The sequence below is a fragment of the Callithrix jacchus genome, chromosome 4 (genome assembly GCF_049354715.1).
Source record: "Callithrix jacchus isolate 240 chromosome 4, calJac240_pri, whole genome shotgun sequence".
Lineage (NCBI taxonomy): Eukaryota > Metazoa > Chordata > Mammalia > Primates > Cebidae > Callithrix > Callithrix jacchus.
Window position 1 is genome coordinate 56,103,371 of NC_133505.1, and position 20,999 is coordinate 56,124,369.

Below are 20,999 nucleotides of genomic sequence, written 5' to 3' on the forward strand. Positions count from 1 at the left end.
TCGATAATGGAGAAATAACCATTGGGAAGTAACAGGTGAAGCACTCTTTGTACATTTTTCCATGAGCCAGAGTAAGAAGACCTCATAATATTTAGCACATTGGATAGAGTCCATAAAAGGATGTGTCACCTTAGACTAAAGGCTTCTCTGCCTCTATCTTGACAATAGGGCCAACAAATAACAGAACAAAATTGAACCTAAAAGAATATAATAAAATTTTGTATTCAAGAGTATAAAATTTACGACATCCATTATCTAATTAAACATTGCCAGGCATAGAAAGAGCAAGAAAATAGCAATCCATAACCAGGGAAGAAACCAGTCAGCAGAAAAGAGCAAGAATGACAGAGATGGTGGAGATAGAAGGGAAGTACATTAAAATAGCTATCATAAACATATCCCATGTGTTTAAGAAGGTAGAAGAAAATGTGAACATTAGTGGGAAAATTGGAAAATATAAGAAAGACCCGAATTGAAGAATACAGTATCTGAAATGAGAAACACTGAAAGTCCAGTAGATTGAAAACTGCAGAAGAAAATGTTACTGAACTTGAAGACATAGCAAGAGAACTATTAAAAATATATAGAAAAAAGTGAACAGAATATTGGTTACCTGAATGACAGTATCAAGTGGTTTTACTTACCTGTAATTGGAGTACTTAATGGAAAGGTGAGAGAATAGGGACATGAAAAAAATTTAAAGAAATAATGGCTGAAAAATTTAATCTGATGCAAATTTATGATGAAAGCTTAAAGCCAGGAAGAAAATAGCTGTCAACCTAAAGTTTTCTGCCTAACAAAAATACATTTTGGAAATGGGACAAAATTAAAACTTTTTGAGACAAAATCTCAGAGAATGTATTGCCAGTAGAACTGTATTACAGAAAATGTTAAAAGGATTTTTTTTTTTATATAAGGGAAATGACATTAGATCGGCAGTTAGAATTACTGAAGCAATGAAGAATACCAGAAGTAGTAAATATGTGAATAAATATAAAAGACATTTTCCCTCCATTTAAAAATCTCATGATATCTGTTCCTTGGAATGACTTGAAAACTTAATATAAAGTGTTGACTTTGAAGTTTAAGTGTAAATATGAGAATTTTTTGCATATAGGTTAAATAAGACAAGACATAACGAGAAATTATTCTAAGTATTTTCAGAATGTTCTCCTCATACACCTGGTGTGCCTTTGATAGATCAGGTACCATCAATAAGAAAAATGTCAGTGTTTTGCCAGTGGCCTTAGGACACATGCATTGAGAGAGAGAGCCAGAGGCAATTTAAATATTAAATTTTGTTAAATTACTTTTTACTAAGTAACAATAAACATAAATCAAAGTTCCACCCTTGTTCCCACAGTTGAGAAGGGAGCATTTTCAAACTATGGCCAGGACCAATTTGAAGCGTCTTAAACCTTAGAATAAGGAAATAATTTTTCATTTGTAGTTGTGTTCATGGTTTTTATCTTATGATCTTAGGTTCCATGGACGGTATCCTTTGAAAAGGTCTGTTCTATTGGAGAGGAGTAAAAAGAGTTACTTAGAAACCATGAAACTGATCACCCCTCTGTTTTGGACTCTTAAGTGACTCCCATTATTTCATGGGATATTTTCCCAAATGTTTAGAATGGTAGTTAAACTCTCACTTTCTACTTTCTGCCCCAAGCCACCATGTGGATTTTTTAAAACTTCTTAGCAGTTTTCTGCCCCTCTGTCATTTTTGTTTTCCCAGGAAATTTTCCTAAAATCCTGGCAAGTTGTGTCCCAGAATGGTAATAATATCACCACTTTGAAGCACAAATTATCCTGCTGTTCGAGATGTCCTTTTTGTATTTATCTTTTAGTAAGATACGCATCATGTCATTGGTGTGAAATTCTTGATACGAAGGAAGGAATTCATAATTATTTTGGAGCGCAGGTAGGGAGGCATATAAATACGTAGAAGAAAATGTAACAAAGGTCCTGTGTCTTATAAAATTACTTAAATGGTAAATTTTATCTATATGTCCTCTTCACTTCCTCTACACACGTACACAGTCATACCCACAGAAAGAGCATAAAATGGTACTGAAGGCTAGTCTGGTTCTATATTTTCACTGGTAGAAGTAGTGAATCTCTGTTCACTTTTGCTTTAGGAGCATTTCCTTCTGAGTTATCTTATTGCAGGCTCATGGCTTCAGCCACCTTTTGTATCTGATCCTGTCAGTGGTTGGATTTATTTACATTTATTGCTTTCCGTGTGTTTGCACTTCCATCTGTTTGCATTTCATACTTTCTGTCTAAATACATACTTTTGTAGGGGATATCCTTCTTTCTCTGGAATTGTACTTCTCAGAATTTCTCATGGCTATGTTTTTCTCATCTTTTGGGTTCCAGCTTAAAATTTTGCTTCCTTGACATTAAGTCTTTTCCTTACCTGCACTATTTAAAAGTAGGTATTTCTTATTATTGTCTGTCACATATTAGTTTAGATGTTTGTTTTAGGATATTCTTTACCCCACACTTGATTAAACACCATGAGGGAAAAGAGTGTGTGTTTAGATACCTGTACCTTATTTGCCATTGGTTCTCTAATGCCTTGCACAATAGGTGTATAATACATAGGGCATACTCACTACAATATTTGTTATGTAGTTTGAAGGGGTCTTTAAAATCTGAAGGATTCCAGCTTATGACATGTTTACATTTGTTTTTCTGAAACTTCCTTCTAGTGCTATTTAGGTAGATAATGGTTGTGTGGATAGTGGAAGGTGATATGGATAAAAGGAAGCGGAAATGTTTTAAGAGCAAAGAACAGAAAATCCTTACTGATCGTGACTTAAGCAATACGGAAAAAAATCTCACATAATTGAAAGTCAAGAAGTAGGAATCATATGACCTGCAACTCAGTAGTTCTCTTATGGACCTGAATTATATCTTTCCATTCTGCCATCCTCAGTGGCCACTTTGTGTTCAGATCGGCTCCTCTTGTGATCACGAGAAGACTGAGAGTGGCAGTCAGGGCAATATGATTTCTTGTTTGTTTGACAGGAAAGAGGAAAACCTCTCCCTAACCATGGAATGTAAGTCCTTTTCAGTTTCTTGGACCACTTTTGGGTACATTTACTTGTAGACCAACAAGACTTGTAAGAATAATACAATGCACTGATTATCTTAGTTTAATCATATGAAAGTAGGATTGATTTGGTTGGACTCAACTGCGTTGTCTTCTGAAGATGTTGAGATATTTTAGGTTCTATCATAAGGAATGCAATTTAGGTTCTGCACTGACATCTTATAAGTCAAAGTTGAAGTAGGGTGTTGTTCTGGCAGTGACAAATGAGGACCAGATGTGTCCTGCTGAGAACAACTAGAATGGTTGTATGAAGTGTGTGTGTGTGTGTATAAATATATACACGTATATTTGACAGAGTCATCTGCTAGGGGTAGGAGAGCTATAAATAAAATGAAGAATCATAAGATCAGGATAGAGGAGAAGATAAGAGCCCAGTAAAGTGAGTCTGGCATTGGGGCTCATGTTTCCTGTTGAGGCATATGCCAGTTTTGAAAGTGGTAGCTTAGACTATGAAAAGAACTTTCAATAGGCTTTTGGGTTCAAGGAAGCAAAAATTCAAGTTAAAAGCTCATGAAAGCCGAGGTGTCCTAGTAAACTGCTAGGTTTTGATTTGGTTCCTAAAGGGATTTACTGTGGGAGGAATTCTGAAATGGAAATAAACCTAGCTCTGAAGAACACTGAAGCCCACCTTTTAATCATCTCAGTTCTCGATTTGAGGAAGGCGATTCGGGATTTTTACTATCCCTACCATAGCTTACTGAAAGAGTGAAAATAAACCTTTATTCTCTAGAGAAGAACACGTCATCTAGAGTTTTAAATTTTCTCTGTGTTTTCTTATAAATATTTTGTGTCTTGTACTCATTCAGAAGTTATTAGGCATACTTGTAGATATGACACATGGATAGAAACCAAGAACAACAGACAATGGAACCTGGCCTTTAGGGGATCTAGGTATTAGAGATACCAGATGTAAGCTTTCAAGTAACTATGCTTAATATATGTTAGAAGTAATAAAAGATGGGGTTGATAATTTTGGCAGAACTAAAACCCTTTTAAGTATATATGAATATAAGTCAATCTAAGCTTAAATGAATTTGTTTACACTTATAAGTATATGTAAATATATACACACAAATGTTAATATACATATGTATGTTTTTAAAAGAAGATAACCTGAACTGAAACATAAAGAGACAAAAAAGATAGAAAACAATAGAACAGCCCTTAAGAGACATAAAGAATATGGTTGACTCTTGAACCATGGGTTTGAACTACATGGGGTCCACTTATACACAGATTTTTTTTTTTTTTTAGCCTAATGGGGAATAAAAATGTAGTATTTGTGAGAATGCAAAACCTGCAAATGAGGAGAGCCAACTTTTGTGCAGGCAAGTTCCACAGTGCTCACTATGGAACTTGAGTATTTGTGGATTTTGGTATGCATGAGGGTCTTAGCATCAATTTCTTGTATATACGGAGGGATGACTGTATGGGAAGGTCTAATGTACATGTAATTAGAGGACCAGAAAGGAAGGAGAAAAATGGAGCAGAAACTGTATTTGAAGATACAATGGTTTTCAATTTTCCGAAAGTGATTAAAAGCATCAGGCCACAGAACCAAGAATACTCTGCAGTCCAACCTGGATATATGCAAAGAAAACATTGAGGCAAGAAATTGAAGAAGAGACACAAAAAATTGGAAAAACATTCCATGTTCAAGGGTTGGAAGAATCAATATTGTTAAAACTTTCATACTACCCAAAGCAATCTAGATTCAGGGCAATTTATAACAAAGTTTATAAATTTATAGCAAAGATGCCATCGGAAACAGCACAAATGTTCATCAGCAAAAGAATGGATAAAGGAGTTGAGGTATATTCATATACCATGATACCATGTAACAACAAATAAATGAACTAGAGCTACACACAGCAGCATGACTCTTAGGATTTCGCTGAAGTAAAGTTAGAAATATTCATAAATATTCTGTGGTGTTAGAAGCCAGCTTTGGGCCGGGCGCGGTGGCTCAAGCCTGTAATCCCAGCACTTTGGGAGGCCGAGGCGGGTGGATCACGAGGTCAACAGATCGAGACCATCTTGGTCAACATGGTGAAACCCCGTCTCTAGTAAAATTACAAAAAAATTAGCTGGGCACGGTGGTGCGTGCCTGTAATCCCAGCTGCTCGGGAGGCTGAGGCAGGAGAATTGCCTGAACCCAGGAGGCGGAGATTGCGGTGAGCCGAGATCGCGCCATTGCACTCCAGCCTGGGTAACAAGAGCGAAACTCTGTCTCAAAAAAAAAAAAAAAAAAAAGAAGACAGCTTTGGGGTAGTGATTGGGAAGAAGTATAAGGGTAACTTCGGAGGTGTGGATAATGTTCAGTTCTTGGCCTATGGTGGTTACTCGGGTGTGTTTTCATATGGTAATAGTTTCTCAAACTTTACACTTAATGTTTCTGAAAATGTTATATGGCAGTTTAAACTTCAGTGAGATAAATATGAATAAATATACTCTGTCCTAACATTTTCTAAAATGTTAGGAAAATAGATTCAATTAAGAACAGACTCACTACTTTTTAGGTAGTACTGTTTTTTTCTCTAAGGTATCTCCAAGTGATCACAAAGAAGATTTGATTTTTTAAATTAGAATTTATGCACTTGGAATCGCTCCAGCTTTGGTGCCCATATTATCACTTATTTTTCTATTTCAATTCATGCATCCTGGGTTAACTTACTATGTACAGTGTTAGTAATGTATTGCTATATTCTGTAGCAAATAAAAGGACATATCAATTATTTTGTTTTATTTTGTTAGGATACATTTTAGAGATTAAAAAAAAAGTCTTTATATACTTGAGATAACTCTTCTGTATTTTTTTTTTTTTTTTTTTTGTCTTAGAGACAGGGTCTCACTCTGTTGCCCAGGCTGGAGTGCAGTGATGTCATCATACCCCACTACAACCTCACACTCTTGGGCTCAGGTGATTCTCTCATCTCAGTCTCCTGAGTAGCTGAGACTAAAGGCACATGCCACCAGGCCTGGCTAATTTTTTTTATTTTTTATTCTTTTGTAGAGGTGGGGTATTGCCCAGGCTTGTCATGAACTCCTGGCTTCAAGCAGTGTTCCCATCTCAGCCCCCCAAAATGTTTGGGTTATAGGCATGAGCCAGTGCCCCCAGCCTGTATTTTAAATTAACATAATATCTGTACCTTATGTAATTCTTCCTTGGGCATTCAGGTAGCTAATTTGGAACTTTTTTTTTTCTAAAGTCTACATTTTCTCTTGGATTTGGCAAATTTTTAGCTGAGCTAAAATTCTAGTACTCACAGCCGGGTGTCCTCAAAAGAATGAAGTTGGAGCCCTAGACCGTACTATATGCAAAGAGTAACTGAAAATGGATCATTGACCTTAAATATGAGTTAAAACTTTAGATGAAACAAGAGTAAATCTTCACGGCCTTGGATGTGGCAGTAGATTTTTAGGTATGTGTGATATCGTGATATAATAAGGAATGCATATTTGGTATTTGTCCCTGGTTTCTGGCACATAGCTCCTAAAGGCCATGAAATTTCCTGAGTGGTAAAAGTGAGAGGAACATCTTTTGTTACTCATAACAAGCATGTTTCAGCCACATCTGAGTTTATATTAACAAGGAGGCTTTTGTAAAGCCCCTAAGGATGGGTAGGGAACTTGTTGCCAGGAGAACCAATCAAATGATTAGTTTTCATTAAAAACTCTGAACAACAGAGTTTAGAGAGCTTTTGGGTTGGTGAACACATTGAGAGGATGGGAAGGTGGTACATCTGGAGAAATTACAGAAACTCTGCATCTCTTTCTGCATACCTTGCATCTGTTCCATTTGGCTGTTTTGAGCTGTATCCTTTATAAGAAACTGGTAACAGTAAGTAAATTGCCTTCCTGAGTTCTGTGAGTCGTTCTAACATTATTGAACCAGAGGAGGCTGTCATGGGGATCCCCAATTTATAGCCAGTTGATCAGAAGTACAGAGGACTGGACTTGAAATTGGAATCTGAAGTGAGAGTAATCTTGTGGGTCTGAGCCCTTAACTTGTGGGATCTGATGCTAACTCCAGATAGATAATGTCAGAATTGAATTAAATTATAGGACACCCGGTTGGTGCCAGATAATTCGTTGTTGTGGGAATAAATCCCCACACATTTGGTGTCTCAGAGTGTTATGAATCTAGAGAAAAGTAGTTTGTTATTTTTAGACTGTGTCACGAAAAGCATATTTAACAAAAGAAAAAATAATTGTACTTTATCGAAATTAAAAACTTCTGTACATTAAAAGACATTAAGAAAGTAAAAAGACAACCTATGGAATGGGAGAAATCTTCAGGGTTCAAGTGATTCTCCTGTGTCAACATCCCGAGTAGCCGGGATTGCAGGCGCCTACCACTGCACCTGGCTAATTTTTGCATTTTTAGTGTAGAGATGGGGTTTCACCATCTTGGCAGGCTGATCTTGAACGCCTGACCTCATGATCCACCTGCCTCAGCGTCCCAAAGTGTTGGGATTACTAACACTACAGAATTAATTTCAAGCTGTTACTTGTGTATCTGTTAAAAGAAATATATTCAATCAGTGAACCTCTCTTTAATGTATATCCTTTGACCATTTTTCATAGTACTTTATGAAAACATTTTTCTTAATATTTTCTAGAAATTTAAGTTTGGCTGGTTGTTACCACTATATAAATAGCTTTATTTCATTATTTATTTCAACTGGAGAGTTTGATTTTTTAAAACATGATGGTATAATTATATACTACATTGTTATATCTTGAGGCCATATTAAAAATAGATTTTTATACCAAATGATGACTAGAACTTTAATAGACTAAGCTATGTTTTCATGTGATTCAAAGGAGCTATAAGTGGTAAAAGTGAGAAAACAGTATTCTATATTTTAATTGTGAGATAAAACTTGTAATTTTTAGGGAGAGGTTTATGTGCTGTGATGTTCAGGTTTTATAATAATTTTCTGGTTGATAGGAAATCTTATAGAATCATTTGTCGTTTTGTGTTAGACATTCTTTTCAAAGACCAAGTATATTTTGCAAATTATTCAGTATTGTGCTTAGGAGATTTTTATTTTTGTATATATGTCTTATGACACATTTTAGCTGACTGTGGTATTATGAATATCTCATGTACACATGTGTCAATTTCCATACCTGTTATGAACTCCTGAAAGATCAGGAAGCAGATATGTCATGTGTAGTAAAAGAGTACTTGAGGCCTTTTTGGTGATAAAATTGTCCTTGTTAACATAGTGTAAAATTCTCAAAATTGTTTTTTTTTTTTTCAGCTTATTTTCTTCTACATCAAATGGAAATACCCATTCCATTGCATTATTAAATGAAATGATATTAATAAAATTTTTACTACAGTAGTGAGAATTATAAATATAAGCCTATAATTTTTATCTGTGGCTAATCAGTCTAGCTCTAGTTTCTCTTAACATTTTTCCTTCACCATCATGCTTTTTAAATTTGAATGTTATATAGCACTTGAGGTTCTACTTGTTTTTAGTTCTCTATATTTCAGTTTCAGAAAATAGTCTGGATTTAAGTCTAGCTAATTTTCTGTTTAAAGTGAACTCATAGGTGGTTGTATTTGAGATGGACTACTGTGCTTAAAAGCAAAGGTTCCTGGGAACATAATAAAAAGCAGGCATTATCTATTAATCAGAAGGTTATTAGTGGTTTTCCTCTCTATCGTAGTACACCTTTTTTTAAAGCTATTCAAGCTTATTAAATTAAAATATAACTTTAAAATAAATAAAACAGTGCACACCTACACAAATATAGAGAATGAAAGTTCACGTCTGCCTCTGTCTCACACTTTCTAGCCTGATACAAACTTTTAGAAATAGAAAAACCTAATTTTGATTGTTAATAACTTGTTAAATATTTTTAATCTTAGATGAAAAATCAACACTGGAACAGAAACCTTCTAAACCAGCAGCTCCACTAGTCCCACCCAAGAAACCTACTCCACCAACCAAAGCCAATAATTTATTGAGACCTTCTGGAATAATGTACCCAAAGCGACCTGAAAAACCAGTTCCTCCACCACCTCCTATAGCCAGGTAAGTTTTACCTAATTTTAAATTAGCTTATTGGTTTACTCACTTTTGACCTTAATGGCTCTGTTGCCTTTCTAAATCTCCAGGTAAGTTTTTTCTTATTTTTCAAATATATTTATTTTTTAAATTGACATATACAATTGTATGTATTTATTGTATACAACATGATGTTTTAAAATACATATATATATAAAATATGTTGTGGAATGGCTAAATCTAGCTAATTAACAGCCTCACATAGTTGAGATTGTTAATTATGAGTAACTATGTGATAACTTCACATAGTTATTTTTGTGATGAGAACACTTAACATTCACTCTTAGCATTTTTAAAGAGTGCAGTAAATCACCATTAACTGCAGGCACCATAATGTACATTGGATTTCTTGAACTTATTCTTTCTATCTAACTGTAAATATGTATTCCTTGACTACATCTTCTCATTCCCCTCCACCTCACAATGACTTTAGGCTCTGGTAATCACCATTCTACTCTCTATTTCTATAGGATTAACTTTTTTAGACTTCACATTTGAGTGGAGAACATGTGGTATTTGTCTTTCTGTGCCTGGCTTATTTCACTTAACCTAACATCCTCCAGATTCATTGATGTTGTTGCAAATGGCAGGCTTGCTTTCTTTTTATATGGCTAAATAGTATTCTTTGAGTATATATGCCACATTTTCTTTCTTCATTCATTCATTGATACTTTAGGTTGCTTCCAAATTGTGGCTGTTGTGAATAGTGCTGCAGTAAACATAGGAGTCCAGATATCTCTTTGACATATTGATTTTATTTCCTTTGGATGCATACCCAGTAATGGGATTGACAAATCATATGACAGTTCTATTTTTAATTTCTCCAGGGACCTCTGTACTGTTTTCCATAATGGGTGTAGTAATTTACATTCCTATCAACAGGATGCAAGCGTTCCCTTTTCTTAAGATGCTCACCGTTATTATCCTTTATCTTTTTGTAAAGTTAAAATTTATTTTAGGACCGGGCGCGGTGACTCAAGTCTGTAATCCCAGCACTTTGGGAGGCCGAGGCGGGTGGATCACGAGGTCAATAGATCGAGACCATCCTGGTCAACATGGTGAAATCCCGTCTCTACCAAAAATACAAAAAATTAGCTGGGCATGGTGGGGCGTGCCTATAATTCCAGCTACTCGGGAGGCTGAGGCAGGAGAATTGCCTGAACACAGGAGGCGGAGGTTGCGGTGAGCCGAGATTGCACCATTGCACTCCAGCCTGGGTAACAAGAGCAAAACTCCGTCTCAAAAAAAAAAAAAATTATTTTAACATTGTAAATAGCATCCAAGAAGAATATAAACATGTTGAAAGCTGGATATGTACACAAAGATCACAGGCAGGTTCTGGCAGTTTGATTGGAGCCTTGGTTATTAAAATGCAGCAGTAAATTCCCAGGGGGCTGAGCACTATTCTTCTGGCTATGCCAGTAGTCCTTGTGCACACTTAAAACACTTGGGGAGTTATAGTACAAATACAGTCAGGGTTGGAACCATGGCAAACCAAGAGCTCTTAGAGATGGACCTAAGAGCTAGGCCTCATGGACCGTGTTGCTAGGCATCATGGAGAAAGCAGCAGATAGAAGTGAAGGAGGTGTATAGGCAGAGGGCCCTCTTCTGTCACCCAGACAAAAATTGGATAATCACAGAGCATCTGAAATCCTCCCCTAGCTTTCTCAGGCCTTGCTGCAGCCAGGGCTTCATATGATGAAGTTAGAAAAGCCAAGAACGCAGACAGCATAGAGGACCCAGAGGCTTGATGAGAGAAAAAAGAAAGCTAATCTTAACTTGGAGGCCCAGACCTAGGTGAGTGAAAAGGTGGAGAAAAGTTAGAGCACCAGGACAATAGAGCCAGAGATAACTTAGTGAAGAGTATTCCTGGCAGCTGGAAAACAGCAGATGATGATCCAGGAGCATATGTGCTAGGAACTTGACTCAAGACTAAAAGTCAGAAAATACTGAAAGAAATCCCAAACTAAAACTGAAATGGAAGTGCAAGAATGGTGAGTCAGAAGGCAGCTACTCCAAAAACATACTCTTGTGGCTTTTACAAAAGTATGGTGGAATTCTCCACCTAGTGCTTTTCAGTAAGCAGGCAGGCACTGCTGTCGTGGAGTTTGGGACTGTCAAGGCTTCAGAGGTGGCTGTGTGGAATAAAGTTTGCCTGATTGATAATCCTCAGGAAATTTCCTCTTCGGAAGGAGGACTCCAGAGTGCAGTGGGTCCCAGCCACTCAGGACAGTCAAAGGATCCAGTGGTGTCTCTTCTTGCCAGATGCATGCAAGAGCTGATTGCCAAGATGCAGCAGTAGTCAAGGAGAGACAGCCCATTTAGTCTTCTGCCGTAGCCTTCCCAAGTCACACCACTTTTTAAAAACATCACCAATAAACTTTAAAAGCAAGGAAGAAACAAACAATCCCAACAAAAAGAGGGCTAAGGACATGAATAGACAATTCTCAAAAGAGTTGTCAAATGGCCAACAAGCATATGGAAAAATGATCAAAATCATTAATTATCAGGGAATGCAAATCAAAACCACAATGTGATACCACCTCACTCCTGCAAGAATGGCCATAATAAAAAAATAATAGATATTAGCATGGATATGATGAAAAGGGAACACTTCTACACTGCTGGTGGGAATATCAACTAGTACAACCACTATGGAAAACAGTATGCAGATTCCTTGAAGAGCTAAAAGTAGATCTGCCATTTGATCCAGCAATCCCACTGTTGGGTTATCTACCCAGAAGGAAAGAAGTCATTATATGAAAGAGATACTTGAACACGCATGCTTATAGCAGCATAATTCTCAATTGCAAAAGTATGGAACCAGCTCAGTTGCCCATCAATCAATGAGTGAATAAAGAAATTGGCTGGGCACGGTGGCTCACGCCTGTAATCCCAGCACTTTGGGAGGCCGAGGTGGGTGGATCACGAGGTCAAGAGATCAAGACCATCCTGGTCAACATGGTGAAACCCCGTCTCTACTAAAAATACAAAAAATTAGCTGGGCATGGTGGCGCGTGCCTGTAATCCCAGCTACTCAGGGGGCTCAGGCAGGAGAATTGCCTGAACCCAGGAGGCGGAGGTTGTGGTGAGCCGAGATTGTGCCATTGCACTCCAGCCTTGGTAACAAGAGTGAAACTCCATCTCAGAAAAAAAAAGAAATTGTTGTGTACATATATATATACACACACACACACACACATACTGTGGAATACTACTCAGCCATAAAAAGGAATGAAATAATGGCATTCACAGCAACCTGGATGGAATTGGAGACCGTTATTCAAAGTGAAGTAACTCAGGAATGGAAAATCAAACATTGTGCATTCTTCCTTATATGTGGGAGATAAGCTATGAGGACACAAAAGTATGATACATTGGACTTTGGGGACTTTGAGGGAAAGGGTGAAAGGGTAGTGAAGGATAAAAAACTGCACATTTCGTACAGTGTACACTGCTTGGGTGGTGTGTGCACCAAAATTTTAGAAATCACCACTGAAGAACTTACTCATGTAACTAAACACCACCTGTTTCCCGAAAACCTGTTGAAATAAAAAAATAGTTTAAAATAATAAAACAATTAAAAAAACAGGAATATTCTGTACATTTTGATTTAGCTCTGCTGCTTACCTTCTAAAGTTGTCCGTCTATTGTTGGAGTTTAATTTTATGTATTATTTTCCATATTTTCTGTAGATCTGTTGAATGCTAATTTTATATTTATAATAATTTTCTACACTTATTAAACTGTTCTCACATTTCTGATTTTATTGTGATCAGTCTTAGGACAGAGTTTTACATTTATGGAAGTAGCTTTACAGAACAGAAAGTAATCAGTATTAGACCATAAAATCTTTAATGTCATTAAATCACAATTTTTTTTTAAAGTCATGTTTCATAGTAGTGATTTTTGCATGTTTTTTTCTTATTTCAGGATTAATGGGGAATTTTCTACCATTTCATCAAAATATGAAACTGAGCCTGTATCAAAACCAAAGCTAGATTCTGAACAGTTGCCACTTAGACCAAAATCAGTAGATCTTGATTCACTTACAGTAAGGACCTCCAAAGAAACAGGTAGGTCAGCAGGGACAATGGTGATGTATTTAAAAAAAAATTGTCAATATAGGTTTCAGCAACTATTTAAAATAAGAGATATGTGTATGCAGTTTGTGTGTGGATAAAGTTGAAATTATGCAGTTGAAATTTGTTTAAAATTTAGTAACCAAAGTAGAAATAATAAAATAAGATAAGTAAGTAAAATTGTTATGGTCCTTACTGCTCAGAGGTTTCTTACTGATCAGAGGATTGAAATAGATGTTAAAAGATGATCAATCTATTACTCTCTCTTTAAAGTTTAAAAATGAGATGAGATAGACTTTCAGTGCCAGCATTAGATTAATAGGACTTTAAATTTCTCCTCTTAATCCAGAGATACTTTGTTTTCAGTATAAGAAAATATTTTTCTAACTCTGTATATCAGCAGGCTTCACTTCTTTTGCTAATTATTTTTTAAGCTTTAGGACTGATTTTTCAGCTTACTAATCATCTTTATTTGTCTAGTCTGTACATCTTCCTATTTTTCTTAAAACACCTATTACTATAAAATGGAAAACTTGAAACAGAAGTCTTGATAGTTTTCATTATTAAAGGCATTGTGCCTTCATTATTTTTTGGTAATTGTTAATATTTTGTATAGTGCTTTGCATTTGCTTTTAGTTTTTTTAAATTTTTCAAAGCCCTTTCTCATGTATGTTTTTAGTTTAACTCTAGGAAGCAAATGCTTTTTTTCCTTCTATTTTGGGTCTAAACAAAGTAAGGTACAGACACATCAAATATACACTATTCACATAAATCAAAGGAGAACTCTTTAAATTTTCTCCTTTACTCTGTGATATTCTCTGAAGAGATCTTCTTTGTCATGTAGTTGGATCCTGCCTACTATGGATGAAGCTCTATTTACTACTAATTTCTGGGAATTGAGATGTTGATTGTATTTTAGAGAAATTCATTGAAATTTATTCAATATGTTTTATATGGCGAAAGTTATCCTTAGTAATTGTTCAATGAAAAAAGAAAAATAATCCTCGTGCTTTAAAAAATCTTTTATTCTTTTTTATTGAGCTTATCAGTAAACAGAATTTTTTCAGTTCATGTTGTTTTCTGTTTGATTTAAAATATAGCTAGAAATGTGTTTTACAAGTTACAATTGAAGAAAAGTAGATTATTTGAACAATTTTAACAAAAGTTAAATAAAAAAGTTATTGCAACTATATTTTTAATTTTTACAAATTTGTGGGATCTTTATCACACAAGTCTTTAAATGTTGATGGAGTCCCTTTGGGAATTGAAGGAGTAATATCTGGAATCTGTATCTGTTGCTTTGTATTCATCTTTAATGTTTGCATTAGTTTATGTCAAGGCAATGGAATATTTTTTTAAATTTAGGAATTTTAAAACTTTTTTTTTTCAAAATTTTTTTTCTATGTAGAGTCACAACACACTGCCATATTTCTAGTAAAAATAATATATGTAAAAATTTTGAACCATTGATGATTGGAAAGTTCTGTTTTTACTTGGTTTTGGGGGTCCTATTTATATCTTTTATCCATAGCTGTTATTTACTCCCCATATAATAAAGAGACTTAGTGGAACAGGGTGTGAAAACATCTTATTTCCAATTTGTTCTTTTCTTCAAATAAATAAGGAAATAATCTAGAGATGCTCAGACTTAGCCATGTCAGAAAGCTAACAGTTACTTTCAGGCTGCTGTTATTATTTCATCCATTTAATTACACTACCTTTGGTGTACTACACTTAGGCCCTGTAAAGTTCAGAAAATACAAATGTTGAGGATTGAGTTCATGTTAAATATCAAATTATTTACTGAGCAAGTGTTATATCCTCATTAGTTCTTTAGTCATAGTTGCATGAAGGCATAATTGATGGCAGTAAATGGCATGTGTCCTAAGCATTAATTCAGAGATTCCTGCTACCTTTTAAAATTAGACTATCATATGTTCCTAGTATTAGTAATATAAAAGTGTTCTACCTCTTCTGTGATGTTAATACCTTAAAAAAAGTGTTTTGGCTCAAATACAGCCTCAAATATAATGTATGAAACTAGCCTTTTTAATACGTTTTAGAAAGTTGAAAATATACATGAAAACTTATTGAAAATTTTATTATTATGTACCATAATAATTTGAGGTGAAGTAATAGAAAGTACACTGATTTTGCTGTTTAAAAGGGGGTTTTATTTGTTAGTTGATTGCTGATAGCAAGTTTCTTAATGTTTTTTCCCTTAACTAACAATGGAATGATTTAGGACATGTATATGTCTCCTGGAGTACCTGACATGGAAGTTATTACAAATGTTATTTTTCTTCGTCCCTCCCTTCTCCATTGTTAATTAAACCCATCTCATTTTGTTTTTGTTCTAATCTATAAAGGATATAAATCTCTGACTCTATTCTCAGATATTATTTTTTATTTATAAAGTCATATGTATACAATTATGTGTATATATAAACTATGTATATAAATACAGACTGTGACTTTTGTATGTGCAAGAAAGACATATCCAGAACACTCAAATTTTCTTTTTTTTAATGACATGACATAACTTTTTGGTTTCTTCATATATATTCTCATATAAAATGTAGTTTTATAAATATCAGAGCTGTTAAGAACCATGCTTATTTTTTTTTTCTCTATTACAAACACTTCCTCAAAAATTGGTTTAAGGAAAATCTCACTGCCACTACTAATTAATAATAAAGTTTGTGTGGTCCTCACATTTCTAAAATCGTACATTATCTGAAAGGTAAAATTATTTTCCAATTAGTTTTAAAATATAAGATAGAAAATTTTATAGTAACCTAGCTGTTACATTAAAAAAGCCCAACTGATGAACTTCCCTTACAGTGTAATATTTTTTATCTTTTGGTTGTTTTTCTGGGATAAGATTTTCTATGATTAAAAGACAATTTTACACCTGTGATTACAGCACTTTGGGAGGCCAAAGCAGGAAGATTGCTTGCATCCAGGAGTTAGGGGCTAGCCTAGGCAACACAGTGAGACATTGTCTCTACAAGGAAAAAACAAAACAAACAAAAAAGTTGGGCATGGTGGTGCATACCTGTAGTCCCAGCTACTAGGGAGGGAGGCTGAGATGAGAGGATTGCTTGAGCCTGAGAGTTGGAGGTTGTAGTGAGCCTTGATCATGGGCCTTTCTGCACCCTGGGTGATAAAGTGAGATCCTGTCTCAAAAACAAACAAAAACAATTTTAAAGAAACATATTATTTGATGGATGCATTCACTGTTGAATAGGGAAACACATTTCTTTTTCTTCAGGTTTATTTGATAGTTGATCTACTTTTTAAAAATTACTTTTCCAATATTTACTTATTTCTTCCAGAAAGAATTTATGGTGGAATTTTTCTAGTAGGTACCTGTTGAGTGTGTATACTGTAAAAAAGTGAGTGAGCCTATATCTAAATTAGGATTTTAAAAAATTTAGTTTCTAATAGTTTCCTTGATTATATCATATGAAAGACTTGTAAGAACCATATAAGGCATTAGTGAATTTTTATTTATATATGTATGAAATATTTTAAAGACAGTGTTAGTGAATTTTTATTTATATATGTATGAAATATTTTAAAGATAGTATTGTCATATTTTTATAATGAGATATTTTAAAGTAACATTTAACATTTTTCTTCGATACCATAGAATTAAAATTGCTTTTCATCATTGTAATTTCTGTCATGGGCTAAAGACTAAAAGTTGACTAAAGGGTGATTTAATTTTAGTTATAACTACATTATGAGATGTTAACATACTGATTTAATTACTCTGGCCTCTTAAAGCACTAAGCCATGCTTTTGGAAGCTGTCTTGGTGTTCAGTGAGTAATAAACGGAGCTTTCTAGCCTAATGCATATTGAAATTAATATTAATTTTTTCCTTTGAAAGACAAAGGAATAAACCTAAAATCTAATACACATCTTGTGTAAATTAGATAACCTGCAAATAGTTATATACCAAACATAGAAATGGTTTTATTCATTCTACAGCTGTTCTTTTTTCCTGTTTTGTAAATAATTATTTTGGTTTAGTCTTTTTTCTAGACATTCCTATCCTTGACTTTTCTTTCCAGATTTTGTTTCCTAGCCTGTTTGCCATGTTTCCCTTCTTACGTGTCAGGAAATTATTCTACCCTTCTCCATTTTGGTAAGATGAAAGTTTATAAAGCAATCAAAATAGTATTTTCAATATAAATAGGTGGTGCACATTGACTTTTCTTTGTAATTTTACTGAAAGTGTACATGTCTGTCTGTCTATTTATTCTAACCCTTTTGGTTTTCCATTTTTAGATAAAATGAAATTCACTTTGGAAAAGTCTCCTGATTAGTTTAAAATACTCTTTAGATAAAATGTTTTATAGAAAATTGGCAACCGTAAAAACCAGTTTACTTTCTCCCCAAATTGGATATTTCATTTTGATTTTTAAAAATTTTATGTGTTTCTAGCAACATGCAGAATTTTAAGTGGCTGGCAGAGTGACAAGTGTGATTGCAAAAGCTAAGTGATTGTCATGCCTGTTATGCCATGTGTACAGTGTAAATCCATTGTTATCCCTCTTAGGTAAATTTAAAAGCATTTAGATATGTCATGAGTCCAAAATGTGCACTGTTCCATTTTACTAACCCAATGACTTAAATGGAGAACCTGAGAGAGTTTTAGAATAGTAAAGTTACTTGTCTTGGTGTTGTAATTCAAAACGGGACATACAGAAGACATTTTACATGAGCATGGTGTACAGTTTTGTAAATCTATGTTTTATTTACCCTTTCAGTTTAATTTTTCTTTGTCTTTTCCTGTGTTTTTCTGTTTCTTTCTCTTTCTGCAAGTTGCTTAAATATGCATTTGAAAATAATCTCTACAGGCTAAAATGATTGGATTGTACTTGCTAAAGTTTTTTCTTTGTGGATTGTTAATGCATACATCAGTGTAAAAGCAATTTTTCACCCTTCAAACCATAACATATTTTAACACCTTTTAAAATTACTAATTGCTTTCTTTATATTTACAAATAACATGACATTTAAATATATATTTAAATTCAACCTCTTTCAGATTTTATATAATGTGTTTTTCATTAACTCATTTATTACTATGCTTTGTTATATTTCATGATTACTTACAATTATCAAAAGACTCAAAAATTAAACCAAGCATATTAGAGTATCTGTTGATACAAGTGAGAACACACAAAGAAATTGATGGAAAAAAATTAAGTTATCAAATTCTTCTAGTTATAAAATGCATATTACCAAACAATGATGCCTCTTTTTCTGCCTTACCCTTGTGTCCTCCATCCCTTATAAACATTCTCTATATAAGTAAAGTTGATGAATAAATTTTTAGGGCCGTGATGTTGAGCATCTTTAGATCTCTTTTAAGAAACAAGTAACTGAGTTAGAACATACAAATATCCGACAGAAAGTATTATAAACATCTAGGCAGATGGTAATATGAAGAATACAGATACGGATGATTAGACCAAAGGAATCTGCTGTTAAGTAGAACATTTTGGCTGTGGTTAATATCCTGAGTTTGGAATCTGGGGTAAAGGAAGGTTATATGAAAATGGAAGTATCTGTAATAGTTTACCCTTAGGGTTCTTGATTCATATATAGATATCTGGCCTTCAGAGTTAAATAAATTTCCTTTGGTAAGATTTTCTGAGTCATCTAGAAAAAGGCAAGGTATTATATATCATTGTTTTAGAGTAAATTTGTCCTTAAACCCAAGTAATTGGGTCAAAGGTCTGCCAGCCTTTGATGGTGAGGAAATAAGTTGGTAATCCATGTAGCATTTTTTTTTGGTGGGGGAGTGGGGGTATCTGATTTGCCTTAGATTTGTAGCAGTCTTATGATAGCTAAACATGATAATGTCTAAGCAAAGATGCAGTGAGTTATAAACAGTTTGAGTCCCACCTAATACTGTGCACATACATATAGACATAAAGATAACGTTAAATCATGCTTTTGCTTTATATTGAGAAGCACAAATCAAAAGTGGCAGGGTGCCAGATAAAATTTAATTCTTAACATTTGAATATTCTACTTCTTGAAGTTTAAAACAGATTTTACATGCAGATTTTCTGAGATCTTATGAGTTTAAGAAGTAGATTTTTTTTTGTTAGGAACTTAAGATGAGTTTTTTATGCTACTACAGTTTATGATATAGAATTATTTTTCACTAAGAACTTTTTTTTGAGATCTAGGTCTCTATTTGGAAATAACCTTTATAGTGTTAATAAAATCGTATACTATGTGAATGTATCAGGTAAAGAGGATGTTTGTTTTTCCTTTAAGGGTGAGTGTTGTTTTCCAAATGCATATGAAAAGCACAGGTTAATTGTGAGTTCTTCAAAGTAGTGGTACTCTTTTTAATTTATAGTTTGTCCAAAAATTGAAACATTATTTTTTACCAATAAAAAGGTACAGTTCTCTTAGTAAATAATGTTTATTTTTGTTTTCTAGATGTTGTAAATTTTGATGACATAGCTTCCTCAGAAAACTTGCTTCATCTCACTGCAAATAGACCAAAGATGCCTGGAAGAAGGTTGCCGGGCCGCTTCAATGGTGGACATTCTGTGAGTTCACCTAACTATTGTAAACTACACTAGATTTAGCAAATACAGAGTCCATTCGAAGATAGAGGATTTATAGCACAACCTAAGTTTAAAAATCAGGAGGATAGCTGTTATAGTCAAGTAGCAAATGCAGGTATTTAAGGAGATATAGAGGGAGAGAGGTGCGTTGGTTCCAACAGGGTCTGGAATGGAAGGTTACAGAATCAGTAGGAAATTATTATGAGGCTTTAGCCACAAAGCACAGGGTTAAAGGGTGAAGAACCTTTTTAAGGTGCTTCAAAGAAAGAACCTGTTTAATTTGTCTTTCAACAACAGATAATTAAAATTGAGCAGCAGATACTCATTTTAGGAAAGATTGAGAAAATTTTTTTTCTTGAAATATTCGGTGTTTGTTTTTTCTTTTTTCTAAATATTTAAAATTGACTTTTGAGTGTGCATAATAGATGTGTATATTTATGGGTTACTTGAGATATTTTGATACAGGCATAAAATGCAAATAAAAGCGGTATCCATCGCATCAAGCATTTATCATTTTTGTTACAAACAGTCCAATTGTACTCTTATTTTTAAGTGTACAATTAAATTATTTTTAACTAGTAGTTACCCTGTTTTGCTAGCAAATATTAGGTCTTACTCATTCTTTCTATTTTTCATACTCATCAACTATCCCTCCATCCCTATCCCCACCTCACTAACACCCTTCCCAGCCACTGATAACAATCTTTCTGTTCTCTGTCTCCATGAGTTTAATCATTTTAATTTTTTAAGTGAGAACATGCAAAGTTTGTCCTTCTATGCCAGGCTTAGTTCACTTAACATAATCACCTCCAGTTCTATCCATGTTGCAAATAACAGGATCTCATTCTTTTTTGTGACTGAATTTTTGTCAATATGAACCACATCATCTTTATCCATTTGTCTGCTGATGGACATTTAGATTGATTCTAGTTCTTGGCTATATTCTTGTGAATAGTGCCACAATAAACATGGGAGTGCAGATATCTCTTTTATATACATACAGATTTCCCTTTTTTTGGGTGGGGGGGTATACATAGCAGTGCTGGATCAGTTAGTAGGCTCTATTTTTAGTTTGTTGAGGAACCTCCAAACTTTTCTCCATAGTGGTT

At 34.3% G+C, this 20,999-nt stretch overlaps 1 protein-coding gene across 16 annotated transcripts in view; it reads left to right on the top strand.

Moving 5' to 3' along the window:
* CD2AP (CD2 associated protein) overlaps positions 1–20,999 on the top strand; it is a 156,531-nt gene that overhangs the window by 112,227 nt on the left and 23,305 nt on the right. For 13 of the 16 annotated variants that reach the window (XR_013534260.1, XR_013534261.1, XR_013534262.1 and 10 more), the window contains 3 exons: positions 9,006–9,171; positions 13,138–13,280; positions 19,760–19,872. Coding sequence is in view for 10 of the 16 variants with exons in the window: in XM_078369363.1 (XP_078225489.1) it covers positions 9,006–9,171; positions 13,138–13,280; positions 19,760–19,872 (422 nt within the window). In the remaining 6 variants the exon portion in view is untranslated. Of the gene's footprint in view, positions 1–9,005; positions 9,172–13,137; positions 13,281–17,367; positions 17,442–19,759; positions 19,873–20,999 lie in introns of all 16 variants that reach the window. The other 3 variants (XR_013534263.1, XR_013534264.1, XR_013534265.1) reach the window with 1 other exon arrangement.